The sequence below is a fragment of the Hippocampus guttulatus genome, chromosome 3 (assembly GCF_054856545.1).
Source record: "Hippocampus guttulatus isolate MCC_2025c chromosome 3, RoL_Hgut_1.0, whole genome shotgun sequence".
Taxonomy (NCBI): Eukaryota; Metazoa; Chordata; class Actinopteri; order Syngnathiformes; family Syngnathidae; genus Hippocampus; species Hippocampus guttulatus.
The window spans coordinates 19,420,448-19,445,645 of NC_141263.1; the positions used below are offsets into that span (position 1 = coordinate 19,420,448).

General features: G+C 43.2%; 2 protein-coding genes across 3 annotated transcripts in view; both read left to right on the top strand.

Moving 5' to 3' along the window:
- The first annotated feature begins 278 nt into the window (after positions 1-278).
- Positions 279-7,972, top strand: fbxo22 (F-box protein 22). Of its 2 annotated transcripts, none has more exons than XM_086107501.1 (7): positions 279-460; positions 685-817; positions 1,191-1,278; positions 1,372-1,464; positions 4,573-4,725; positions 4,951-5,113; positions 5,894-7,972. In XM_086107501.1, exons 1-7 carry the CDS (start codon positions 330-332, stop codon positions 6,285-6,287), a joined length of 1,155 nt encoding a protein of 384 aa, XP_085963627.1. In that variant the 5' UTR covers positions 279-329; the 3' UTR covers positions 6,288-7,972. The 2 variants fall into 2 exon arrangements, with proteins under 2 accessions (XP_085963627.1, XP_085963628.1); XM_086107502.1 differs by having other exon boundaries at positions 1,191-1,254.
- A 257-nt stretch (positions 7,973-8,229) lies between these two features.
- The window catches only part of LOC147207783 (transmembrane protein 266-like), a 35,940-nt gene continuing 18,971 nt past the window's right edge, over positions 8,230-25,198 (top strand). Inside the window, exons 1-3 of the mRNA XM_086107960.1 lie at positions 8,230-8,689; positions 9,628-9,751; positions 18,944-19,135. Coding sequence (XP_085964086.1) covers positions 9,738-9,751; positions 18,944-19,135 — 206 coding nt within the window. The 5' untranslated portion in view covers positions 8,230-8,689; positions 9,628-9,737. The remainder of the gene's footprint in view (positions 8,690-9,627; positions 9,752-18,943; positions 19,136-25,198) is intronic.

Here is a 25,198-nt window from a genome sequence, read left to right on the forward strand (position 1 = left end):
GTCTTGCCAGCGCAGCGCAGTAGTTTGCAAGGTTTGTATTAGGAACTCCAAAATGACGGGTGAGGTCAGAGAGCGTACTCGGACTAAGATGGATATGAAGAATATTAAAAAATGCTCAAACGGCATTCCACACCGAATTAATCGTTTAGAGCAACTATTTAATGTTTTATCCTGACAAGTTGTAGCGTCACTTGCTGTCACCCAATTCCTCCTGGCCAACGGGAGGCAGTATTGTGTATTGGCTTTCCTCCCCGTAACAGTTCCGGGTCAAAACTCGACTGACGTGCAGGGCAGCGTTGTTCCCGAAATCCACGATTTGAGAGGGCAAAATGGACGATAATGCCGGTTTCGATTCATCTCCATCGGATAACAAGGCGACGTACGTCCTGAGCAACGTTGTGGAGGTCGTCGAGCGAATTCTTACTTTTGTTCCGACCAAATCTCTGCTACGAATCGCAAGGTAGGGAAACGTTTTCTTACCCTAGTAGAAAACTCCACAGGCGCTCAACATGGCTGTTTCGGGGTAGTGAAAGTGTTAAACTGTGAAATGAAACACTTCTGTATTATTTTGCTGGCGTCCATTTAAACGAAGTATGTTTATTTTAAACAGTCAGTTGTCAGCAGCGCAAATGCCCTTCCTCGCTATTAATGCTTACGGGATGTTTGTGTGGGTTACTTCAAAAGTGTGTGTAGGCTATGGAGCAACTGTGCCCGACGAGTGCTCAGAACTCAACAGCAGTTGACATGGGTTTCGGCCTGTGGTCCCTCCAGCACGGAGGTTCATGCCCTCTGCAACACCCTGGCTGAAGAGGTGGAGGTAAAGGCTACAATTTAACACAAAGTATGTTGATATACATTGTTAACTAAACAGTATGAGAGTAAGTTTAATGAGTTGAAGCGCTGCTGGTAAGCTTTGTCATGCAACGAAATAACTTCAAGGCCCTGCTCCCTATGTGGTACATTTGATTGGATCTGGTAGCCATTTTACTTACTGGTAAACACACAAGATTACTGTGTATTATTCATTCATCAAGACAAACGAGCTTAATCTTATTCAGTGGCAAAATATATACAGATTAAGCTACTACAGAAAATGAATTCTAAATGAAAAGCTCTAATGAGACGCATATCTACCTTGGTAAACCCCACTGAGTGATGTTTTAACACTAGCTCTTGACTTGTATTTACAGAAAGTATTTCTCCTGCCCAAAACGGTCTTAGTGATGATGGACTGTGAGGCCTTCAAGCTTCCAGGTTACTGCTACAGACAGAAAAAATGTTTGTATTCAATACTACAACAGTGTTTTGTTGCATGCTTTGCATAACCTTGGATGAGCTGTAAGTGATCCATTCTTTTTTTTTTTTCCAAAGCAAAGAGGAGCCGTCACAGTCCAGTTGAGAAGCTCATCCAAGTCTTCCCGAAAAATTGTGACATCATCGGCATTGCTAGTCCAGGAATTGTCTGTAAGTTTGCTTTCTCTTGCTCTGGAGATGCCAATCCTCACATTTTCAACTAAATTCGGCTGGCTAGCTGGCATGGTAACCGTACATGCATGGTCACGTGATGCTTGGCAATTAACTATAACAAAACGTTGCCAGCGAGTAGGCATTTTTACAAGGAAGAATGCGATGGCCGTCATTATTTCTGCCCTTGCTTGATTCATATGAAAGGAACCCTAGTGAGCAGGCATGATTACTTATTCCTCGGCAGAGTTATTTGGACCATCATTTGTGCTCCTGTGTTATCAAAGTAAGCCTTCAGAACTCAAGCAAAAAGTCAGCCAGTTAGCAGGTATAGTCAATTGTTGTCGAGTAGGCTTTGTTTGTTGGGCACTGAGAGTTCCCCAACCTTATTTCTATTAAACCTGGAAACCAAGATAAAAACTCAGCTAGCTAACAGGCACAGGCACTTGTTACTAGGCAATATTTGTTGCACACCATCATTGATATGCCCCTCTTTATTCTGGAAGAACTTAAGATGGCTAGCGGACAAGGTTGCTTGTTAATAGAGAGAGGTTTTTTTTTTGAGGTGGGGGCACCATCATTTGTACCAGGCATTATTGATATAAAACATCTTCTTCTCCTTTCGGCTTGTCCCTTTTCAGGGGTTGCCACAGCGAGTCATTAATTTCCATCTTTCCCTGTTCTCTGCATCCTCTACTCTGACTCCAACTACCTGCATGTCTTCCCTCACGGCATCCATGAATCTCCTCTTTGGCCTAGACCGTACATCATGGCTGGTCTCACAACTGTTCTGTAAACTTTTCCCTTCACCTTAGCTGACACCCTTCTATCACAAATCACTCCTGACACTTTTCTCCAGCTGTTCCATCCTGCCTGCACTCTATTCTTCACTTCTCTTCCACAGTCTCCGCTGCTCTGCATTGTTGATCCTAGGTACTTAAATTCCTGTACCTTCTCCACCTCTGCTCCCTGTAACCTCACCGTTCCACTGGTCTCCCTTTCATTTATGCACATGTACTCTGTCTTACCACGACTGACCTTCATTCCTCTTCTCTCTCGTGCAAACCTCCACCTTTCTAGGTTTTCTTGTAGCTGCTGCCTACTCTCACTACAGATCACAATGTCATCTGCAAACATCATAGTCCAGGGCGACTCCTGTCTGACCTCATCTGTCAATCTATCCATCACCATAGCAAACAAAAAGGGGCTCAGGGCCGATCCTTGATGCAGTCCTACCTCCACCTTGAAGTCTTCTGTCTGTCCAACTGCACACCTCACCACTGTTGTACTATTCTCATACATGTCCTGAACCAACCTAACTTCTCCGCAACCCCTGACTTCCTCATACAGAACCACAATTCCTCTCTTGGCACCCTGTCATAAGCCTTCTCTAAATCTACGAATACGCAGTGCAGCTCCTTCCTACCTTCCCCGTACTTCTCCATCAGCATCCTCAGGGCAAATACAGTAACTAGGCATATCTTGGAACATGACTTTCCGTGCAAGCCCTCCCCACAAACTTCAGTGCAGCTGGATGTACTTACAGTTGAGTTCTTCTCAGCTTGCTCCACGCCATTACCCTCGGAAGTCACTGGATCTTTTTCCATCCAGGGAGCATGGAGAGCTGAGATGTGACGATCGCTGTCACACTCTGAACAGCGAATTACTGTCTTACAGTCTTTGGCTCTGTGGTTTGTGGACATATAACACATAATTAAAATAAAACTTGAGCAAGCTTGTAGGCATGGTCCCTTGTTGCAAGGCAGAATTCGTTAAGCACCATCATCTGTGCTCCTGCCTTATTCGAATACAATTCCAGTCAGCTAGTGGTTTTGTTCACTCATTAACAGGCAGTTTTTAAGGGGGCGTTGTCATTTGTGCCCCCAGACTCTTCATGTCATGCTTTGCAACTACAATAATGAATATTGCACAGTTTATCTGTTGCTAGGCAGAGATTTGGGTACCATCATTTCTGCCCCCAAACCCCCCGAAAAAACCAACCAAACAAACAAAGAAAGGAAAAACACCAGTCACGCCATCTATGGGATTTCCTTGACAACAGCAGGCTCTCCAAATAGCAGAGAGAGGATATCAAATTCTACGGTGGAATAATGCACACCTTTCGGGCAACTTGAGAAGAGGAATCGCCCGCTTTCCTGCAGACGGCTCGGCATTAATCATGCTACTGGTGCTGAGTCAAAAGAAGGGCTGCCACCTCCCTGCCTTCTTTCGGCCATCCTTTCCTTCCCCTGATAGATGGCCTCGTCTGCGGCGCCCCGCGCTTGTCATTTCTTCACATAATCACAACCCTGCAGAGAAGTGACTCTCCATCAGGCGGGGGCTCTCCTTGGCGTGGATGATGGCTGGTCAGGCTGCCGTCGTCGATCAGGCCTAATGGTGGCCCCGGCTGTTTGCCGTGACGCTCATTTATTGGAGATATTGCTGCTGGGAGGGGAGGGGGTTCAGCGCGGGGTCGCCGTGGCTCTAATTCAATTGGAGGAAATCTGTGATTGGATTATCTATGGCAATGTATGAAAGCTGCAATGACATGTAATAGGTTTCCTTGTAGCCTGAAGTACAAGTTATTTATGCATGTTGGTTACGGACTGCAGGCCATTTGAAAAATGACCCACAGAGTGCAGCGTGCGGGATAAATGAAACAAATGTTTTCTGTAATGTACACTTTCTTTCAAACATGAGCAATGTATAGATTACATGACTAATTTGCGGAATCTGGAAGACGACAAGTTTTTAGCGCGTGTGAGCTCTAACGTACTGTGTTTTTCACTTGGGAGACACGTACGTTGCATGCTCACTTTGTCTATGTTGAGGCGCAAGTAAAATCTATTGAGACTTTTACTTACTTTACTGTGCGTGATGAGCCCCAGGGTCATTATCGACATGAGCCTAGTTGACATTTTTCAGAACATTTAAAATTAATTACTCACATTCATGAGGTCTGCTGGGTTCCGTACTTAGAAGGCCATTGATTTGAGGTGCCAACGTTGAGAAATTCGTAAAATTCATTTTAAACACTGGTTAACACAATTTTTGTTAAGTCTGATTGCTGTTTTTCACTCCTTTGTGTGTGCGTGTGTGTGTTTGCAGTAACCCCGACTGGTTCTCGCGCCAGACCTCCCGAGGAGCATCAGGAAGGAGAGGCCGGCTTTGCTCTCATGTTTCCAAGCATGGAGGGTGTCCACATCAAGCCTTTTCATTTCTGCCAAAAGTCCCTCTCACCAAGCACTCTAAAAGAAGCAGGTGAGTGGACATTCACAGGCCAATGTCAAGTAGTCGTTAAGAGACACAAACTTAAAATCAACAACATCGTTGTCCTTTCAACAATACACATGCATAATTTCACGACAACGCAGTAAACGCTGCTCCTTCATATTGGATTTCATCTTTAACCTCAGCTGACGACTACAAACGTAGCATCATCTCCCGAAGTGTATTGAATTTTGTTTAATGGGCTTGTGCCAATAGGACTTATCGACAACCCGGAGTTAAGGGTGGTCCTCCTGTTTGTCTATGATGCGTACAAATCTGGAGGAGCGCGTTTCCTTGGCCAAATCCTGGAGCCTCTGGCCAAGAGCAAAGCTCTCATCGCAGGGGGACTTGTAGAAAGCGTCTTTCCCACCAGCCTCTGGTAAGAAACAACGAGCAAATCTCTGCTCACGTCGTGCCAAAGGGCCTTTATTTACAGAAATAGCCAGCCATTCGTTCGTTCGGGGAAGGCCTTTAATTGTACAATGCATTATCCAAAATATGATATCATTGGAATCAGGTGGAATCCTCATACCTTTTCAGTACCAGCCAATTCTAGACACCATAATTGTTTTTTTTTTACCTTGGAAAATTTGAAAAAAATAAGTATCTGGGTTTGAACGTGTGGAGTGTGAAAAGACATAGAGATATAAATATGTCTTTGGGAGTGAATGAGTTAAAACTCATCACTTTACAGGAGATTCCCAAAATGGCTTGTTTGTTGAACCATTAATCAAAGAGAGTAAGCCATTTTCAATACTTAGAAGTGGTCAATAATTTGTAAGAATAACACTGTAGCGGGTAGTAGCTTAACATTTGTGAATGGTTCTTCGTTAGACAAGTTCAGACTGTCTGCGAGGCCATGAAAGCATCTGAATGGGTTTGAATGAATGAGTTCAGAACACTTAAGAACCGTAGCGTATGTAGCAAGAGCTTGAGGCGAGACGACTATTGTGAAGGAATCGACGATGTTGTCGATCAATCGGCGTCAATGATTACAAGAATCTGAAGTTGTTCACCCCAAGTACGTATATGTACACCGTCGATTACTACTATTTGAGGAGATCCAGTGTGTAATATCACCTGCCAATGTTTGAAGTAGATAAGCTCAAGCAGGTTCGTTGTATTCTTCCACCTTTGACAACATTCCCACTCTTTGTAGTTGTAGCCGGGGTGCTTACGGCGTGTTGGGCCTGGCACTCAGCGGCCCCAAAGTGCAGGGCGCCTCGGTGCTCTTGGACCAGGACGTCAGCAACCCCAAAGCGGCCGAAGCCACCATCCGCAGGCTGAAAGCCGCCAAAATCCCCGAGAGGAACACCCTGGGCTTCATGTTTGCATGCGTGGGCCGAGGGCAGAATTACTACAATAACCAGAGCAACGTGGAGGCCGACGCCTTCCAAAAGGTCTTCCCCGGAGTTCCGCTGTTCGGCCTTTTCGGCAACGGTGAGATCGGCTGCGACCGCATCGTCAAAGATGACTACACGCTGTGCGACACCGACACAGACTGTCTGCAGCACGAGTACACCACGGTCATGACGCTGGTCCATTTGGGTTGATGGATAAAAAACGAACAATTGAGCTGGAAAGCAATTGCCGTTGACCCTTCAGCTGTCATTTTAATGGCAACCGCCGGGACTCCGTTGCTTCCCTCTTAACAGTTACAATAGCTTAAAATTGATCATCTCTTATCGTATCCTTCCGCGATGTAGCACTCTTGTAAAACATGTAAATATTTCGCTTCAACTTTTGCAAACATTTCGGTCAGATTTTGGGTCACCTTACAGGGTTTTTGCTTTAAGAAAAAAGAAAAAAAAGAACCTTCAGCTATTGTCGCGTTTTAGAGTTGTAGTTTCTATTCTAGCAAAGGCACTTTTTCTTCCTGTAACGAGGAGACGTCACTTTCCTTTCGCAATGCCAAGGCAGTTTTGATACACGGTGTGAACAAAACTATTCGGACCCCTGCCCATTACACTTACAGGTATATCGTGTACCGGCATCCCGAACAGCTCTTGTGTGAACTGAGGCTCTTTCACACTGCTGATAAAAAAAAAAAAAAAAGGCCAACTTTAGTCTTCTTCCTTGTCACTACTGGACAGCAACAAAGTTAACTTTGCAAATGTCCCTTTCTTGGGGAACAACAGAGTTGGTTGGGACCTGTGTTTAAAGGAATTCTGCAATGTCAGTACCAGGGAGGTGAAGGTTGACTTTTTTGTGAAACTTGCTCTCCCACTGTGTCTCCCCGCAAATATCTCACATGGTGTGAAGAGCTAGAGGTAAGTTCCTTGTAAATGCCTGATCTATTGTTTTAATGACTCTGATGCGGGGGGAAGCAACTGTGCACACGGCGAATAATCTTTTGTATTTCTAAAGGTATTTCATAAGCCTCGGCTTCTTCCATACCAAACTCATTCATACATGCCTTTAACGGACTGGAAACAGAAAGGACCCCCACCACCACCAACTGTTAGACTAAATTTGAAAATTGTCTGGAAATATACAAAAAAAAACTTCCTTACAGTGTTCACATGAGGCAACACCTTTCATTGTTGTGTTTTGTGGACAGCTCTACCTGGTACAGCATTTTAAGCTTTTTCTAAGGGGAGACTGGAGACAGACAAAGTAGTAGGCATAAATGGCCCCCTAATAAGCAACTGTGGTCCTGCCAGAGTGTTATAATGCCAGTAACACTTTCCAAGGTTCAACAGGTTCCCTTGTGTAGTACGCTGACGCTTGCTGTGATCCTTATGTGGTGAAAGTGCAATTTCCACAAGTATCTATGATGCATTGTCACCTAAATATTGATATTAGCTGCTGCTGTCTTTTGAAGAGTTCCAATATTTTTGCTCAAGTATACTGTAACAACCCTTCTTTAACCCACCAGATGCTCCCATTAGGTATCTGTTGAGATTTAGTGCAAGAGCTGTAACGACCTGTTAAACCGGGTGGGCAATTGGTTGCCCTGCCATGCAATTCTAAAATGAGTAAAACAACAGAGGGACTTTATGAGAAGCCAAATACATTAAAGCCCACAAATGCTCATCCTGTGCCAAGCACTTGTACTGAGTCTCAACAGATGACCCGTGAGTACATTTTCCTTGGGGGAAAAAATGTCTCATGTTGGTTTATTTTTTTGTGTGTTATTTTCATCTGGGTAGCAAGTGCACTTTTCTACCCGATGTGCCAAAATCAGATCTGCTTAAATCTGCCCCCAAAAAACCCGAATAAAATAATAAATCAGAAAACAAAATAAATCGTCAGACGTTTATGTGCTTGCTTTTTTTGATCCAGGTCCAACGCTGTGAAGCGAGCGTGGAACATGGTCAGCATCCATTGATTGATGTGCGCGCTAACCATCGTCGAGCTAATCCCGATGAGTGACAAGCGCTTAAGCCAATTGCCGCGAAGGCAAAACCTCTACTCCCATAGTATCTTTATTTTTGGAAACCATAAAAACGCTTTTCACAACGGAGAGGGGCGACCTAGCGATCGTAAAGCTAATAAAAACATTCGTGGCTCCTCACAGTCGACAATCGTGAGGGCAGCTCGTTGCGTGATTGACGGGCCCTCGTCCGGTTTTTTTTTTTTTTTTTTTTTAAGGTTTCGTGACTGGAGCGATGCAAATGTCACACGAATCATCAGTGAATGTCTTTATTATGCCGTTGGAGTGAGAATTCGCCCACATTGTTACCGTGGAAGGAAGCCGGATACACGTTTCAGCACCCGGACAGCTCCTCGTTCTTGCTCCCTCCTCCTCGTCCTCCTCCGCGGGACTCCCACTGAGCTCGCCGGGGAAGCCCTCCGCCGATCCGCGGAGCCGTCATCTCACGGCTCCGATGGAATTTATGGTGCTATCGAACAGGGTTGCAACTGCTACTGTCATGCCGGTCCACGATGCGTGTCGAGTTTGAGTTTCGCCCGCGGGGAGCTTTCACTCTTCGGCCATGTGAGTCCCACTCAGGTGAGTAAAGTAGCCGTTTTTTTTCCTCCACAAAACACACTTTGATTAGCTTGGGGGTGATTAAAAGAGAGCGGGGGAAAAGCGGTTTCCAACCAGCACGAGCTCACGGAACCAGATTGTGAAGAGTCCTCAAAAGTTTTGACACAAAATGTCGGCGTCGTTGGAATGTTATTTCTTACTTTAGGACTCCCCCCCCCCCCTCAAACCATTGATCTGTGTACTCGAACCTAAATAATTATGATTGACATTGTCAGAGACGTATTTCATTGAACTAACAATAGGCCTAGTGCATGTTTAATGTTGTCGCTGCCGTTCTCTTTATAGCTGTCGATATCATTGCAAACTTTGCTTGGCAAAACCACACTTTGTTCTGTGTCAGCTTGTGTGTTGGGGTTACTCAAATGTACAAATCAACAATATATTAGGATTTTTTAAATGTATATTATACATTAATTTTAAATATGGAATCAAATAAGGAAAAACAATAGTTCAAAATGATTCAGTGCAGCTGTACCCCACTGCAAACTCCAACAATATTTCTTCCATTTAAACCTTCGGTCTTTTTTTATTTTTTTGAAAAGACACACAACATTCAAAAAATGCCAAAGACCATTTTGTTAAATGACTACCTCTCTGATAATGTTTGCCAATCAAAGTTGTATTCGATCTCATTGGATCATGCAAGTGTCGCTAAAGTTGAAACCGGTGAGTCAGAAAACCGTCACTTCTTGCAGGACAAAAACGGTTCATGCGGCACAATATGATACTACTACTACTTGGTACTTTCACACCTTGAATGTTGGCAATGAAGCCTCAGGCTAACCTCATCTATCACACAGGCTTTATTGCCTACCACCTCCATGTCAAGCTATACAAATATCCTACACTGTTTACTTTTAAAGTGTCACTTATTCCTCTTAATGTATTCTGCCCAACAGGTTTAACATGAAAACAGAATATACGGGGTGAATCACAGCGCAAGAACACGAGGACGGACGGAAAAGTGGCAATAGGAAGTATCCATCTCTTCTCCCTCTCACCAGACGACATGGCTAATGCTGGGTAAGTTCACACACACACACGCACGCACGCACACACACACACACACACTCAAAACAGTCTCTTAGTTTATCACTCTTTCACCAGGAAGCTTCACTTCATCCTTACATTTATGTCCACCCACTCCCACAGACACACAAACAATGACATTTGTGCAATAGTATTCTGTGGCTGTGTTTTTCTTTTTTGTTAATGAATTTTGCCCTCAGTAACAATTTAGGATAGGCATATTCATTCATCGATTCATTCACCTTTAAGAATTCAGTCAAATGTTGATTAATCATGTCTTGCAACAAAAAGTGCAAAATGAAGTGCACTTCTTTCAACTAACTTGCTGTCAAGGGAAAGGATGGATGTGTCCAGCACAATGCTCAAATAAAACAAGATTCCTCATGAGTGGACTCTAGTCACTTTTTGATTGTGGCCCAGACGTGTAGTAGATTATTTTGACCATAACTGATAATTTAACTAGCGCTGGAGATGCACTGTAGTTTTTTTTTGTTTTTTTTTTAAACGGCGCATCTTTCCGGTCGTTATGGTTACAGGAAATGCAAGCATACAGGGAATACACAGAGAAATTGTGTGCTTTGTGGTGGGAATTGAGCCAATCAAATGGTCCGTCCTGAGCATCTTTGCATGTGGAGTGGGCGTCGTGAGGCAAGGCAGGCGGTGATGAAAGAAGAGCTTGAGAACGAACACTTTAATTTCTATCAAAGCGGCACGGTGAGCTAATGGCACGTCTGACTCACAGTTCTGAGGTTCTGGGTTTGAATCTTTGCTCCGCTCCTTGTGTGGATGACAAAAACTAGCACAGCACTTCAATACCATACCGGTGTTACCATAATTCAGAATATTGAAACTGTTGCACTTATCTGCTTAATAAATTTCTTCAAAAGGCAGACTACTGATGTTGCGCTTTCCGAAAATGAAAACATTTAAACTACTTCTTCCTTTCATAACTTTGCTGCTGTAAATTTCTCCATTGCAAGACTAATGAAGGTTTTCTTATCTTCTTTAAAAAAAAGAAAATTGACAAAAATGTGGACAAAAATATTTGGGTATGAATTGCAGTGCATACCGTACATAAAGATGACGTTTTCCTGCGCTGGTCCTTTTTAATTTTCCATTGAGGATCCCTGAATACGAGTCCGGATACGAAGTGTACTCATGTTTTCAGCACATCATGGTTGGTAATCCAAATTCAACCCACTTCAATTTTATTGACAAAAGTCGGTCTGCCATTTGTTGCCATTTACCTGATGCGCCTCAACCCCGCAACCCTATTTTCCAGCGTATTTATTATCATGATTTACATTGAGTACGAGATCTTCGTTTTATATTACTGAGACTTCGGGCGGGCGGGGGGGGGGCAGTCATGATTCATGAACAGCATCCAATAAAAGTTCAAACTTGTACTCACCTCGAGCTGCTTTGAACAGATGCCAAAGTAGCTGGATAGTTTTTTTTTTCAATATACACCAGCACAATCTAATACAACAAATAATCATATATCAGCAGCATAGTGGATGCGGAATTGGCATTTTTGAATCACAGTTGAAAGGTTCAGGGTTCGAATCCGGGCTCGCGCTCTCCCTTGTGGCGTTTGCATGTTGTCCACTGAGAGAGGCTTCATGACTCTGAACCAGATAAGGTTTACAGAAAATATGCATGGGTTCCATCATTTGAGAAAAAAAAAAAAAAAGAAGATGACCGGCATCATGAGCGAGATGTTCACTTGCTCGATGAAGAATATTCTTCAGTGGCTCTGCCTCGCAGTTACTTCCATGACCTTCTGTTTTGGCCGCTGAAATCCCCAGAGCAACTTTTGTCTGGTAATGACCTTTCCTACCTGGCGCTCAATATTACAGTCCGCTATTTAATTTTATCTGCCTCCCTCAGGGGGATTCCATTCCCCTGAATATCACCTCGTTCTTTGTGTGTACATGGCTCACGGCTGTACGCAGCTCGTTAGTGTGTACATGTGCTAATGTTGTATTTGCAATTACCTAGCTGCTTTTTTGTGCAAGAGCATCAGGGGGTCTCAGAAAGGTCATGACGTGTATGTGGGAGAGCACAAAGCACAGCAATAAGATGTGGGGTTTTTCTTGGGGAGGGGGGCTTTGCACAAATAAGTTAACGATTTCATATTGTCTCCTTCATTTTTTTCTACCTGCTCATTAATATTCCATTCATCCAATGAAAACTTTACTCAGGGCACACACACAGTCAGTAGCACATTTAGCATCGCTATCCAACACAAATCAAGTCTCTTTAACTCTTCTACAGCGTCCATTACCGCATGCACTTGGTCAATTCTGCAAATTGGGCGATGGCGTCATTTAGCGACTTCTTGCGAGTTTTAGGACAGCTACTTTCCTTACCGAGGAGTTGGCAACACTGATTCCACCTCATGTTAAATAGGAATTAGCACTCAAATGCCACCATTTAAAGTGACTTTGATTAACCCCAAATAAAGTTCAGCTGTTCTAGCAGGATTTTCCGGACATTTTTGTTGTTTTTTTTCTTTTTTTTGCTTTGAAGTTTATGTGTTGACATAGATTGCTATTTTGAACTGAAATTGGCCTGATAGACCAACTGAACTTTATTTGAGGACCAACCAGTGGAACTTTGAATGGCGTCAGGTGTGTGATGTCCAATTAAAGTGAATTTAGCTAAAATATGTGAAAAATCATATTCAGATCTCGGTGAAAACTATTCAGGTCAGGATGTTATTTGTTGCGTTCATGTAATACGTGATTCTTAATTCAGATCCTTTGACTGATTGTGTGTAATTATTATTGTTATTATTAAATAATTAATTAATTAAGTTATTTAGTTATTTATTTAGTCATAGTTTTGCTGGCTCTTTATATGAGGGTTGGTGTGCAAAAGTGTCTAGGAGAAGCGTGGCTAGTAGACGAATCTTGTGACAGCCATCCTCAATCTGTGAGTGGGAATTGGTGAACTAAGCATTGAGGGTTTTTGTCATATACGTGTCTCACAGAGCGAACGATCCCTTTTCATTTACTCAAACAGTGCAGGTGGCATCTACCTGCGCCCGTTTTCTCACATGTTAATGTAGTTTCTCATTTATTTATATTCACGTTTGTTGCTGCGTGTACACAAGTGTAGGCGACGTTGCTTCCACGCACAAGTTGCTGAACAGACAATAAAAAGTTGCGATCGGCAGAGGCTCTTTTTTTCCCCTTCATCTCTATTTTGTGGAATTGCACGATACATATTGCATTTGCTATATGAGTAAATAGCGTCCCGGCCTTGGGTGGATTTGTTTTTGTGTATCTTCAAAGAAATGTGAGGCCCTCTCGCTGCGGGAAATAATTCCATCAAATTGGGATAAGGGCAGCAGCTCTTGAGACAAGACTGCAATAACGTCCAATGCTCGGTGAAAGCTCTTTTCATTAACTAAGAGGGGGAAAGAAAACCACTGAAAAGCAATATAGTACTCATGTCTTTGTCTTTTGTTTTCTTCTCATCTGGTTCTGAATTATTTTCCAATTCTGGACAAATAAATTTTAATTGAAATTTGATGACAAATTCCAAATTATTCAACGTCTAAACTTTTTCAGGTGAGTCGTCAAACAAATATTGAAGAGCCTCCATTTGGTTAGTCCCTCTATACTGTAGTGTACTCCACCAAAGAGGCTCAAAATTCTTTACCGAGCCTTAAAAAGCTACACACATATCGCTCTAATTTATAACCGATTTCCATCATGATGATGTAGGTCAGGTGTGACCATTACGTCGATCGCCATCGACCGGTAGATCGCGGACTGGTCCCTAATTGATCGCGAGGGGTGTAGAGAAGAAAAAACCCAAACAACCGTTTGTGTGTCTTTGTGCATGTCAGTAATATATTTGTTGTGTTAATGTACATTGCACCCTAAATCATCCTAGCAGTCTCACTTTCACAAAAAGTATTTAAAAAATAAAATAAAATAAAGCAGGCCATCTTAACCTACCTTGGCGCGTGATCTGCGTCACCAGTAGTTGTTAGCGCTCAACAATCTGCAATTCCAGCTCGTCATCAGAGCTGCTGCGCTACATCGTTTATCGTTATTATTATTCTCATTCAGAGTTAGTTTCATGTACAATTCACAGAGGCGACGGGCAAAGAATGGGAATCTGGGTGGCCGAGAGAAGCGTTCTAAAATGGTACGCGTGAGCCACGATAGTTAAGAGGCTTCAAAAGTATTGATAAAAAAGTAGCATGCCTCTGTGTCAGGCTGTTTTCTATCATGCATGTGCGTGCGTGTGCGCTGTAACCTGTGTGTGTATCTATATACAGTATAAAATTCCTCGTCTCACCCCCCCTCGGGTGGTGTCCGTCCCTCATTCAGCTCGGGTCCTCTACCAGAGGCCAGGAAGCTTGAGGGTTCTGCGCAGTATTCTTGCTGTTCCCAGCACTGCACATTTCTGGACTGAGACGTCCGATGTTGTTCCCGGGATCTGTTGCAACCACTCATCTAGTTTGGGGGTCACTGCCCCGAGTGCTCCGACCACCACAGGCACGACTGTCACCTTTACCTTCCAGGCTCTCTCCAGCTCCTCTCTGAGCCCTTGGTATTTCTCGAGTTTCTCGTGTTCCTTCTTTCTGATGTTCCCATCACTTGGGACCGCTACATCCACTACAACGGCTTTCCTCTGCCCTTTATCTAGGATCACGATACCTGGTTGGTTCGCCATTACATATATATACATTATATATATAGAGAGAGAGAGAGAGAGATACACACACACATAAATCACCCACACACCTCCTGTCAGAGGCCGCGATGCCCTTGAAGAGTTATGGTCCCGCTGATTAAATCAAAAGCATTTTGGAGTTGATGTTCGCAGTGTATGTTTTAATTAACCGGTGTGGGTGAGTGAACGTGTATGTGTGTGTGTGTGTGTGTGCGCGCGCACATGTACGTCTATCCACCTTTCTTTCCTCCTGTCTGTCCATCTGTCAGTGAAGTCAGTCAGTCATATTGCGTGCCTCTCCCGTGAATGCTTCAGGTCACTCGGTGCTCTGTCATCACAATTTGAAGCCCTCCGTAGAAACAAAGAACTATGAAGTGAGAAAACTAGATACAAAACTCTATTTAAAATCAGTTCATGGGTCTATTTTATTGTGCACAAACATTCAATAGTTCATATCAGAGACCGTTTGAAGTCATTGCGAACCAAAACAACGTTACCCAAGATGATCCTGCATCATGAAATGATTCCACGAGAGATTAACCCTCCATTTCACTCTGATGTAGCCATTTCACAATGTTGTCCGTTTCCATTTTCAGTCTGTGTTAAGTTTTCCGGTTTTTCTTTATTTTACTATCATAGTTCTTTTGGTTTTTAAACATCACTTTGAATATTATTTCCTATTCTTTGGAAGGACCCTGTGATGGATTAGTGGCTAACTCACAGTCCGGAGGGTTCTGTTCAATTCTCTCGGTTGAGTTTGCTGGTCGACAGGTGTCAATGCAAGTGTGAATATTTGCCGTTCGATTGTCTGGAGACCCGTTTAGGGTGTACGCCACGTCATGCTCAATGTCAGTTGGGATAAGCTCCAGATGTCAAAGGACAAGTGTTGATGAGAATGGATGTCTGCTTCAAATCGTTTTTGATTTGATGAACCGAATCGAATCGTTACAATTTCAAATTGTCCTTGAATCGTATCAAGATTCGGATCAAATCATTTTTTTTAATGACTGGCCCACAGTAGAATCGTTTGGAATTTGCTTAACTTGGATAAGATTGGGCTTGGGAGAGCTTTTATATGTTGCTGCATATTAATGAACATGATAAAAGCAACAGCCACACCAAATCGAATCGTTACATTTTTTTTAATCGTTACATCCTTAAATCGGATCATTTCTCCTGTATCCAAAATCGTATCGAATCAGCACTCCCTTAAAGGATGGCATGTAAAAAGAAACGCGCCCATCCGTAATTGAATAAATAATTGCTTCCGGCCACTATTTGCAGAAACGTGTGAATTCTTTGTGCTATTTTGAATTATTTCCGAGTGAATAGTCGCTGAAATAAATGTGAACAAAAGCCGACTTGAACAGAATGTGGCGGCTCCATCTTTATGGTTCCTCATCATCTCCTTTCATTGCCCTCATCCTTCCCTCTCCCCCGCCATCCATCTTCCCCTTTCCAATCTCCACCTCCCTCCCGTTCATTTATTACCTCCACTTTTCACATGCAACCCTCCCCGTCTCTCTCAGCACCATTTCCCCTCTTTGACTGCTCAGAGCTCTCCTCTTTTTGTTTGTTGTCCCCCTGAGCTTGTTGCATAACCCCTGACATGCGCCCCCAGCTCCCTCTCTCTACTTCCCCTCCCTCGCCTGACTTCCTTTGACGTTTGAAGGCGAGTGGGGATCTACTCAGCTGACAAAAGGAAAGGCAATGACGTCACATCAGACTTGATACACCAGCATCTGCTCTGGCCTAAAAATACAACACAAGCATCCACACACACACACACACACACACACACACACACACACACACACACACACACACACACACACACACACACACACACACACACACACACACACACACACACACACACACACACACACACAGAGTCAGTCTGCGGCCGCGTTCAACATTTGTTTCCTCCTCCGTGCTCAATCGAGGCGGCCTAGCTTTTGCACAACTGGGTCTTGTAGGCAAGCTGGTCATGCTGCTTGCCTACCATGGTGTTAGGCTCTAATTTTTTTTTTTTTTTTTTTTTACTTGAGAGACACTAAAATGGATCAAGTCGCACGGTGCTTATTTACGGTCGCTCAGTCGTCAAGCAGATTTGCCATTGTAAAATTTTGGGGTATACGTCTCGAAATAAAATATTAAGGTGAACCTGTTGCTGTGCCTTCTCCCCGATCGTTGAAATTTTACGCTTTGCTTCAATGGCCTATTTTGATGCTCCTCTTGCTCTCTCTCCTTGATTTGGATCTGTCTCCTTAGAAAAGTAAATACAAATGATCTGAGTTGTCCATTGTTTATAGCGTGTCTCGTTCATGACTGACGTGTTCAGTGCAGCATGGTTTTTCCTCTTTCCCAGTGACAGTTTACTAAAATTCTTTGCAAAGACAAAACTCTGGTAAAACGAATGTTTGTGCTACAAATCTGACACCAAATTCACCAGTTGACACAAATTCTGTACTCAGGTCTATTATAAGAGGATAAACCAAAGGGGTTTGAAGGACCCAGGCCAGATTGGCCACTTTGGTTTGAAGAAAAGGAGAACTCCAGGTGCAGGTATTGTACTCTGACAAAACCTGCTCGTGAATTTGACCAAATGAGCCGCAATTGTAAGCCATCGCTGAGTTTGAAAGCTTTATTGCCAGTGGGGCAATGGCATGCACCGACCTACACTGTCGGCGGAGGATGACGTCAAAGTTCAATGATCCTTTTGAGGATATGCAATGAAAAAGGAGCTGTTAATTGCCGCTTGCATCTTTAATTACATATGTGCAGATACTGCATATTTGGCATTTTTTTTAATGTGCTCATAATTCCTAAAATATACAAGCTTTTCAAAGCCGTCTTGCGATAACCTCTCCTCAGCCTCTCGGTGTCTTTTGCGGCGTTGTGATGATTAGCCGTTGCTTTAAATGCATTAAACAGTGGCCACAAATGTATGCGAGCGCTGCACTTCAAGCAAGACACGCCCCAGTTATTTCGGTCCCTCCGAGCGAACGTCGGACCGGCAACTTCTCTGGTGTTGCTAAACTGTGTGAGCGCTCAGTCGTTTCATGATCCCGAGTGGGTGTTTGTGCGTGACCCTGAGTGACCCAGCGTTGCTACCCCGAGGGCACGGCAGTGAATAAGAATGTGTTCTTCATGTTGCCCGAATGAATAATTTAAGTCTTTTTCATCTGTGCTGTCTTTGTGCTATGTCACGGCTCGCTTTGTGTTGGCACCATCTTTCACTTCTTTTACTTATCGGCTGCTACGTTGAACTGGAACAAAAGATGAAACGCCTTCCGGTAAAATTTTAAGAAAAGATAAATATATCTTCTTTAGCGATGCCGTTTATTTAAATATAGCGTTCTTATTCTTATACTGTGTGTTTTTACATATACTGTATATATATCCACTATACTTTAAATATCTAAACAAACAAACAAACTTAAAAACACTGCATCTAGTCACCTAAAGAGACCACCTTATTTACATGTGAGAATTTGCAAGAATGTGATGTCTATCAGCCCTTCCTGCCCACATTGTGGTTGATAAATATTTAGTCAAGTCAAGTCAACTGTATTTATAGAGCACTTTCAAACAGCCATCGCTGCATACAAAGTGCTGTACATGGAGCAGTTTAACATGCACAATAAACAGTAAGACAAATCGGTAATAAAGGCGGTAGAAAGCACCAAACAGTAAAACCCAGAACAAATCTAAGTCATGCTGAGTCGAATGCCAAAGAATACAAGTGAGTTTTGAGGAGGGTTTTGAAGATGGGCAGCGAGGAGGCTTGCCGAATGTTCAGTGGGAGGTCATTCCAGAGAGAGGGACCAAAATGTAGCACCGAAAAGGTGTAGTACACATTGGTTAGATGCAGGTATAGCTAGCTAACAGCAGACATGCTGACTCGCAATAACTGGTCTCATCAGTCTTTGGTGTTAGCAGCTATGCTAGTGGTTAACAGCTAGCTGCCTTGGCCACTCGCCCACGGCGCTCAGCCAGAGAGAATGGTCACTTGGCTGTCGCCAGTGAGCCGTAAGTGTCTGGTTGGCTTCCGGACATTCAAGCGCACTACTTTTCAAAGGCGCTTTTAATAGGCTAAAATGTTTAATGCTGACAGCCTGACACAGTTTCAGTTTTCTCCCAAAGAGGCGCTGCTCAAAATCTTGCCGAATTATTGCATTTAATTCTGATTCCACAAAAGTGTGTGTGTGTGTGTGTGTGTGTGTGTGTGTGTGTGTGTGTGTGTGTGTGTGTGTGTGTGTGTATAAAATCAAAAGTGCGGTGTTTGAGTAGTGCTGGCACATACAAGCATTTTGTGGGAAAAAAAAGTGGTTTTAGTTTAAATTCGATGTTAGTTGTACAGCAGTCAGTTTTGATCGGCATTGTCAGGTTAGTTTTAATTCATTTTTGAACTCTTATTTTATTTCAGTGGTCATCCACCGGATCAAGGTCTAATGTGTGTCCTGTCTTTTCTTGGTGGTCTGCTAGGGATGTGGAGACTGCAGCTCTGTCAGACTTGGAAGTCATCTCACAGCAGGTGGACGATGAGAGCCAGTGCTTGGCTCCTCCGGTCCAACTGATGAGTTTTGGCTACAGAGACCTTCCCCTGACAGCACTGGATCTCTCGATGGCTGGCTCGCAGCTCCTTTCCAATGCTGATGAAGATGAAGGCAGGGAAGGGTGAGTAAAGTAATGAACAACTATTTTGACATTAGCTGCAAGTATTTTTTGTCGTTGTGATAAATACACTGACAGTATGCGTGAAACTAACAGAATATTGCATAATGAGCAACGTTTGATCATCATGAAAAGCGTTATCAAACTCTTCAATTCTTTCCTCTCATGCAGACTTCAAATCTGTTCCTTTTAATCGTCACTCTTGCTCTCTATTATGGTCAGGCTGGTTGCACATCATGTACTGTGCTTCTCGCACTTCTTAGAGATTGCTACCACACAAATAATGAGTGTCGGTGTTTGCTGTAAGATCACAAATATTTATTTTTGTTCCATAGATTAGCAAGCTTGCACATCACATCACACATCTTTCTACAAGACATCATCTTTTTTTTTTGTTGGCAAGGGTCCATATGAAAACAACATGCCCTGGTAATGCAACGTGCAGATGCTGATCACGGTTGAGGCTGACCAATATCCGCATGAAGAGTCATGAGACCCACCAATAACCCTTGCTTCATGTCATGTCCGCATAAAGAGTGGGTCAAATGACTCAGCAATCACCGGCGCTGCATGTAAACTGTGTAGCTGAGATATAAATTGACCTGAAATGCATGAAAAGCTTAATAGAACATATCTAAATGCCTGGCATCGAAATTTAGTTACTGTAGTAATGTTCACAAAGGTGACAAAGAAGTACTTAACAAAATTTATAAAATAGTTACAATGCTTGGATAGATGAAAAAAACATATTTTTTTTCCCCCCTCATGGAAAGTGATGTATGTTGCGACATATGGAAAGGAGGTCACTTGCCACACGTTGCTTTCCAGTCTGCTCACGCGCCAGTCTTTCCATTGTGTCGTGCACCTGGGCCTCCATCCCAGCTAAACATACGCTCTCACCAGGACGCTTATCAACACCATAAGCTGATGAAGGTGATCCAGTGGCCCCATGCCGTACAGTACAAGCCTGGTCCAACTATATCATTTAGGTCACTAAACCGACCACTTCACAGCAGTTGGCAGCACTCGTACTCACTCAACACTTTGTACCTCGCTCTGGGCCATCTTTGGTAAGAACAGATTTGTATTTGCGCCGATAAACACTGTGTGCAACTTGTTATTGCGCTTTCCTCCTTGCCTCAGTTAGTGCTACAGTCTTTGGGTTTTTTTTTTTTTTTGTCCCGCGGAACGCTAGTGGGAAACACGAGTGTGTCTACAGTGCTGAATTATGCATGTAACATTTCCTATTGTAGCTCCGTCAGTAAAGAACCTGCAAGGCAATGTTTCGTAAACAAGAGCCACTTTAGAGCCGCGGTCAGATGTGGGTTACGTCACCAATAATTCCATTTACGCTGCTTAATTCCTCGTCACTGGAAGGGGACCGTCCATAATAGTTTTATAATCATTCATCCAACAAGATAATTGATAGCATCTTCAATATTATAAGAACACTTCAGTTTTAAGATTTTTATGGACCATCACAGCGTATGACCACATTCGGGCTGATTTGATCAAGCCTAACACAAAAATGGTGGCTGATTTTGAATCTTTAAATATCATGTTTGAAATGCGAGTGCAACCTGGCACTCAAATAAGTCTTGGTGCCAAGCGACACTTGGCACCAAGACTTATTGAGTTACAGTATTTGCATTGGAGCAATATAAGTATCATGAAGACAATTCTTTTTTTATTCAACAATGTACATTCACCCTTTATAGATTAAACCTAAGAAATGAAATGATAAATTCCCTAAAGTTCGTGGTGGTTTTTGCAACTTGTCAACATATTTCTACCACCAAGCGGTCAAACATTTTGGACTATGACGGTTTGTGATCGCAAAGTGTGTCATCAGTAAAGTTGCGAAGCAAGAGTGCATTTATTGTAAGAGAAAGACCGATTGCTGAGCTCACTTTAAGGGAAATGGGGCAGAGGAAATCTTTTTTTTTTTCTTTATGGCGGCGCAGGCTGATGAAGTGTGTTTGAGCCGAATCGAGACACCGGCGGTGGCGAAGCAATCCGCAGCTGTAAAAATGAAAACGTTTAGAGATGGAATGTTCGCGGCTCCACTGACCCAGCCTGAGAAAGTGGATTGCCCATTTCCACTCACTCTGGAGTGTGTGCAAATGTCAGCAAAACTTATTTACAGAAGTGGAAACATTGGTAAACTTTATTTACTTTTTTCCTTTTACAATGGGCTCTAGGTTAATGCATGTATATCACTTTTGTTCATTAGCTAGTTTGTGACGTTAGAAGGCCCTCACGCTTTAAATTAAGGTGGTTGCAGTTCCACTTAAGCCCTGTAGGTGTCAGTAGCATGCATTTACTCCTTTTTCATACTTTCAAGGTGAGATGTTTTCGGCCGCCTGTGGACTTGATGTGCTAATGCTAAAAGAACGCTAAATTAACAGGCTTCCCTTATTATTAATGTCCATACTGTTGTCTCTTCCCAGTCTTATGGATTTCGAAGTCATGAGCATGAGTACAGGTTTTGTTCACTGTTACTTTGGGTTCATAGGATTGCACAAAAGAACGTAACCAATGTTAACATTCTCCAAGTATGAGTGAGGATTTTACCCTTTTGAGATACCAAGGCCTTGTTGGAACAATCCACCCCATAAACAATACATTGGGGATTCCCAACTGGTTGTGTACAAACGGCGTCCAGAAATGAGATAACTGAGAGCGATGTCACACGGGGAACTTTATTCATCGATTGCGCCGATCTGACGCATCTTGTTTTTTGTGTTGATGCAATTCTTTTTTAGCCTGTTTGGGTGTTGTCAGAGAGCTCTGCACCTTGCTGGCCATTCCAGTGGACCGAAGGCGTTTTCTTTTACACGCCCCCCGGCTCATCTCACAATTTGGTGACGGAAAGTAGATTCAACTTGACACATGCTGAAACCAGGTGCAAATGTTGGCACAGGTGCTGCAACGTGATTTTGGTGAATTTTATCAAGGTGCAGGTAGACAGATTCGAGCCACGGCTCCTGCCATTCAACTTCCACGTGAGCTCCCAATAAAAAAATGCCATCATCACAGTTTGCATCTAATGTAAAGCCGCCGCACGTTTTATGGCGGGAATCAATCGGCATGGATGAATCATGGCCAGAGGCTCGCGCACCAAGCTGCTGCGGCGTGATGAAGCACCTCCTCTCAACCGCTTTTGCACATCATAGCCGGTAGCACTGTGAAGGTGGAGCTGACCTCACCGCTATCTCACACTGTACGCCGCCGCCGCCAAAGTGAGCACGGCATCCGTGTGCAGGCACCGACGGAACGCCAACAAATGTATTTATAAACCGAGCGCTAGCAAAACGCCGGGGCTGCGCTGCGGTTGTTATCTAATCCTCTGTAATCATGCTTCACTTCATATTCCAATTTATCCTGGGCTGTCACACCTCATTAGGAACAGCGCCATTGCTTCATTGATGCCTCTGTATATTTAGATAGGCTCCCTTTCCCACTTTTTAAAAAAATGTTTATTTTAATTTTTACATATTTCAACTGTGATTTGGAATCCCCTCATCCTTTTCCTTCACATCATCAAGTTGAATCCTGCGAGAGCACATGATAACGGCCTGCAAATCGTGTTCGGCTCACTTGTCGCCTCATCGATCAATGGCTCACGGTGGTCTGGCCCAAGAGAGCCTCCAAGTTGCGCTCAGAGGGTTCGGTTTACCGCGCGGTCGCTCCAATCAGGAGATGAGTGGGCGCCATTGTGGGGAGGTGGTATCGTTGGAGCTAGTATCGGGGGCCAATTGCAGTGTTAGCAGTTTTGGCGCCCTGGTGAGTTAAGTGTACTTATTAATAGACTGGGGTCCATCCATCTTCCTGTCTGGTGAAAATGCTGGGAGGACCTAGGTGGCGTGGGCTTGTCTTCAGCACTTTTATGGCCACCCACTCTCCCCCACAGTGGTCAAGCTTCTTTCTTTCTGTCTTTCCTTCTCTCTTTGTTTCTTTCTTTCCTCCTGCTTTTGTTACAGTGTTATTCGTGTGAGCTGATGGAGCTATCAAGGCTCCATCATTCAACCTTTGTAATGGTTGAATGATGAAGCAGTGAGTGACAACTTGAGCAATCATAAAGATGATGATGGCCATTGCTTCCTGCATCCCGCCTCCAGTCTCTTGTCCTGTTCATCTTCATCTTCCGAGTTGGGAAGCTCTTAAACCTTGACCGAGGCAGCTGTGAGAAGGCTTTTGAAGGAGGGTTAAACCTCCAAATATGTTCGGATGACCGTAGCTGAGAATGAATGTTCAGATGATTTTGATCTCTTTTGATGATGGAATCTCCATTGTTTTCTTAGACATCGCATTCACTTTTTAAAACATATTTTGGCCACATAAACATACTTATGTTTTCATTTTTGTGTGAGCCAATATATTGTTTATTTTTACAAATCAACATTCCCATGTGCGATAATGTAATATTCGGGATTAACTTCAGTTAATGGTTGATATTATTGTTTCTATTGTGTCACAATTCTTCTGATTGTCCATTAAGGTCTTAGCATTCATGGTACCGGGAATCAAACTACCTATTGCTTTGGCATATGCGTTTGTACGTTGTTGTTAGTGTTATTTTTAATCCATAGACTACGGAGCAAATGTATATATATATATTTTTTAGGTACAATATTTATGTTTTGCCTTTACTTTTTTTCATTAGTTCACACATCTCTGTTCTGGTTGCTCAGTACAATATGTCTAAAGCGCCAATAAGTCTACATCAGTCATATATATAATAGAAGCAGGGAAAGAACAATTATTTCGGTTTGCTTATTTATTCCTTCTCCACCGTATCTGCGTATGTGTGGATGTGGTCTTAGTGCCCTTTGGGATTAGTTTCTTGAAAAGACAGCCACTCCATCTCTCAACCGTGCTGCCGAGACGCGTATTAATTTAGAATCACTGTTGCTAGATTACCATCTCTCCCTCCGATGGCTTCCTGGCTTTACTGAGCTGTTGCATGATGTCACCTTCCATCCCGTCGGAGATGTTCGCGACTGCCAGACACTGAAATAGTACCATATGCTGCTGATGCGGCTGTTCTAAATGTACAAAGGGTCCAGATGGTTCTTCTAAACGTGACGTGAGCAAGGGTTTAAAAAGGGGAAAGTTCATCTTTAGCACCCACCACCAGATTTGGGGCGAAGGTCTAAAAATCCAATTTTGGAAACAGCTCGTTTGGTCTTAGGAGGTGGAGGGTGAATGCTGCCTGTCTTTGAGTGTTTAGTTGCTTACCCTGTTCATTTAAATCTTTTTGAAGGAGTGCCATGTGAAGGTCACACTAACTCATCATCACTCTTCCGCTTTGTCAGAAAAAAAGTGGAAGTCTCAGCTGGTCGAGTCAATTTGGCCCATTTTAATTAGCCAGTACAGGAAGTTTTCAGAGGCTGTGACTGGGGAGCGACTGTTTCATGCTATCTCCCGGGCTCCGTAATTCTTCCGCTGCAGGCAAGGCTGCTGGCCAGAGTGGCGCAGGAGTAAAAAGTTTGATTAGTTGATCAAATGTATTTCTGTCTAGAGCTCATTGGCCATAGCATTTGGTACACCCGAACAATCAAGATGCGTTTCTTATGGATGTAACCGGTTTGTCAAAGAGAATAGAATATGCCGGTTGTATCGCTAAAGCCTCCAGTATTGTCATTTGACTGGGCTGGTTTATCTACTGTTATGGCCCGGAACCGAGCATAAAAAGATTCCCTTATTGCAATTTTTTTTTACACATTGTGGTTTATTTATATACACTGTCCATAGAGCTGGAATAATTTTTGTTTTCAGACAGAACCCTCTGATTATTCCTATTCAAATGCATCAGCAGTTTTGAATGTGCGTAATGGTTACATCATGCGTCCTAATTACCCAGGTGAAACATAGCCATGCAAATGTTGAAGGTGGGGGGGGCAGACTAGACTGCCATTGACGAAAACATTTAAATGGGTAGCAAAATGTCTGACTGATGTCAACTGGAAAAATCTTCCGTCCGCACACACCTCTCTCGAATGTTTGATTTCTTTTTCAACACATTATCGGCGGAATAGGTCTGGCGTCATTTGAAACCTGGAA

What these genes read in the sequence shown, in the direction of transcription:
- fbxo22 (XM_086107501.1), top strand. Translation starts at nt 330, where the DNA reads ATGGACGATAATGCCGGTTTCGATTCATCTCCATCGGATAACAAGGCG. An exon ending in TGCTAGTCCAGGAATTGTCT is followed by an intron (nt 1,465 to 4,572) that starts GTAAGTTTGCTT and finishes GTGTGTTTGCAG; the next exon opens with TAACCCCGACTGGTTCTCGC. An exon ending in AAGCACTCTAAAAGAAGCAG is followed by an intron (nt 4,726 to 4,950) that starts GTGAGTGGACAT and finishes TTGTGCCAATAG; the next exon opens with GACTTATCGACAACCCGGAG.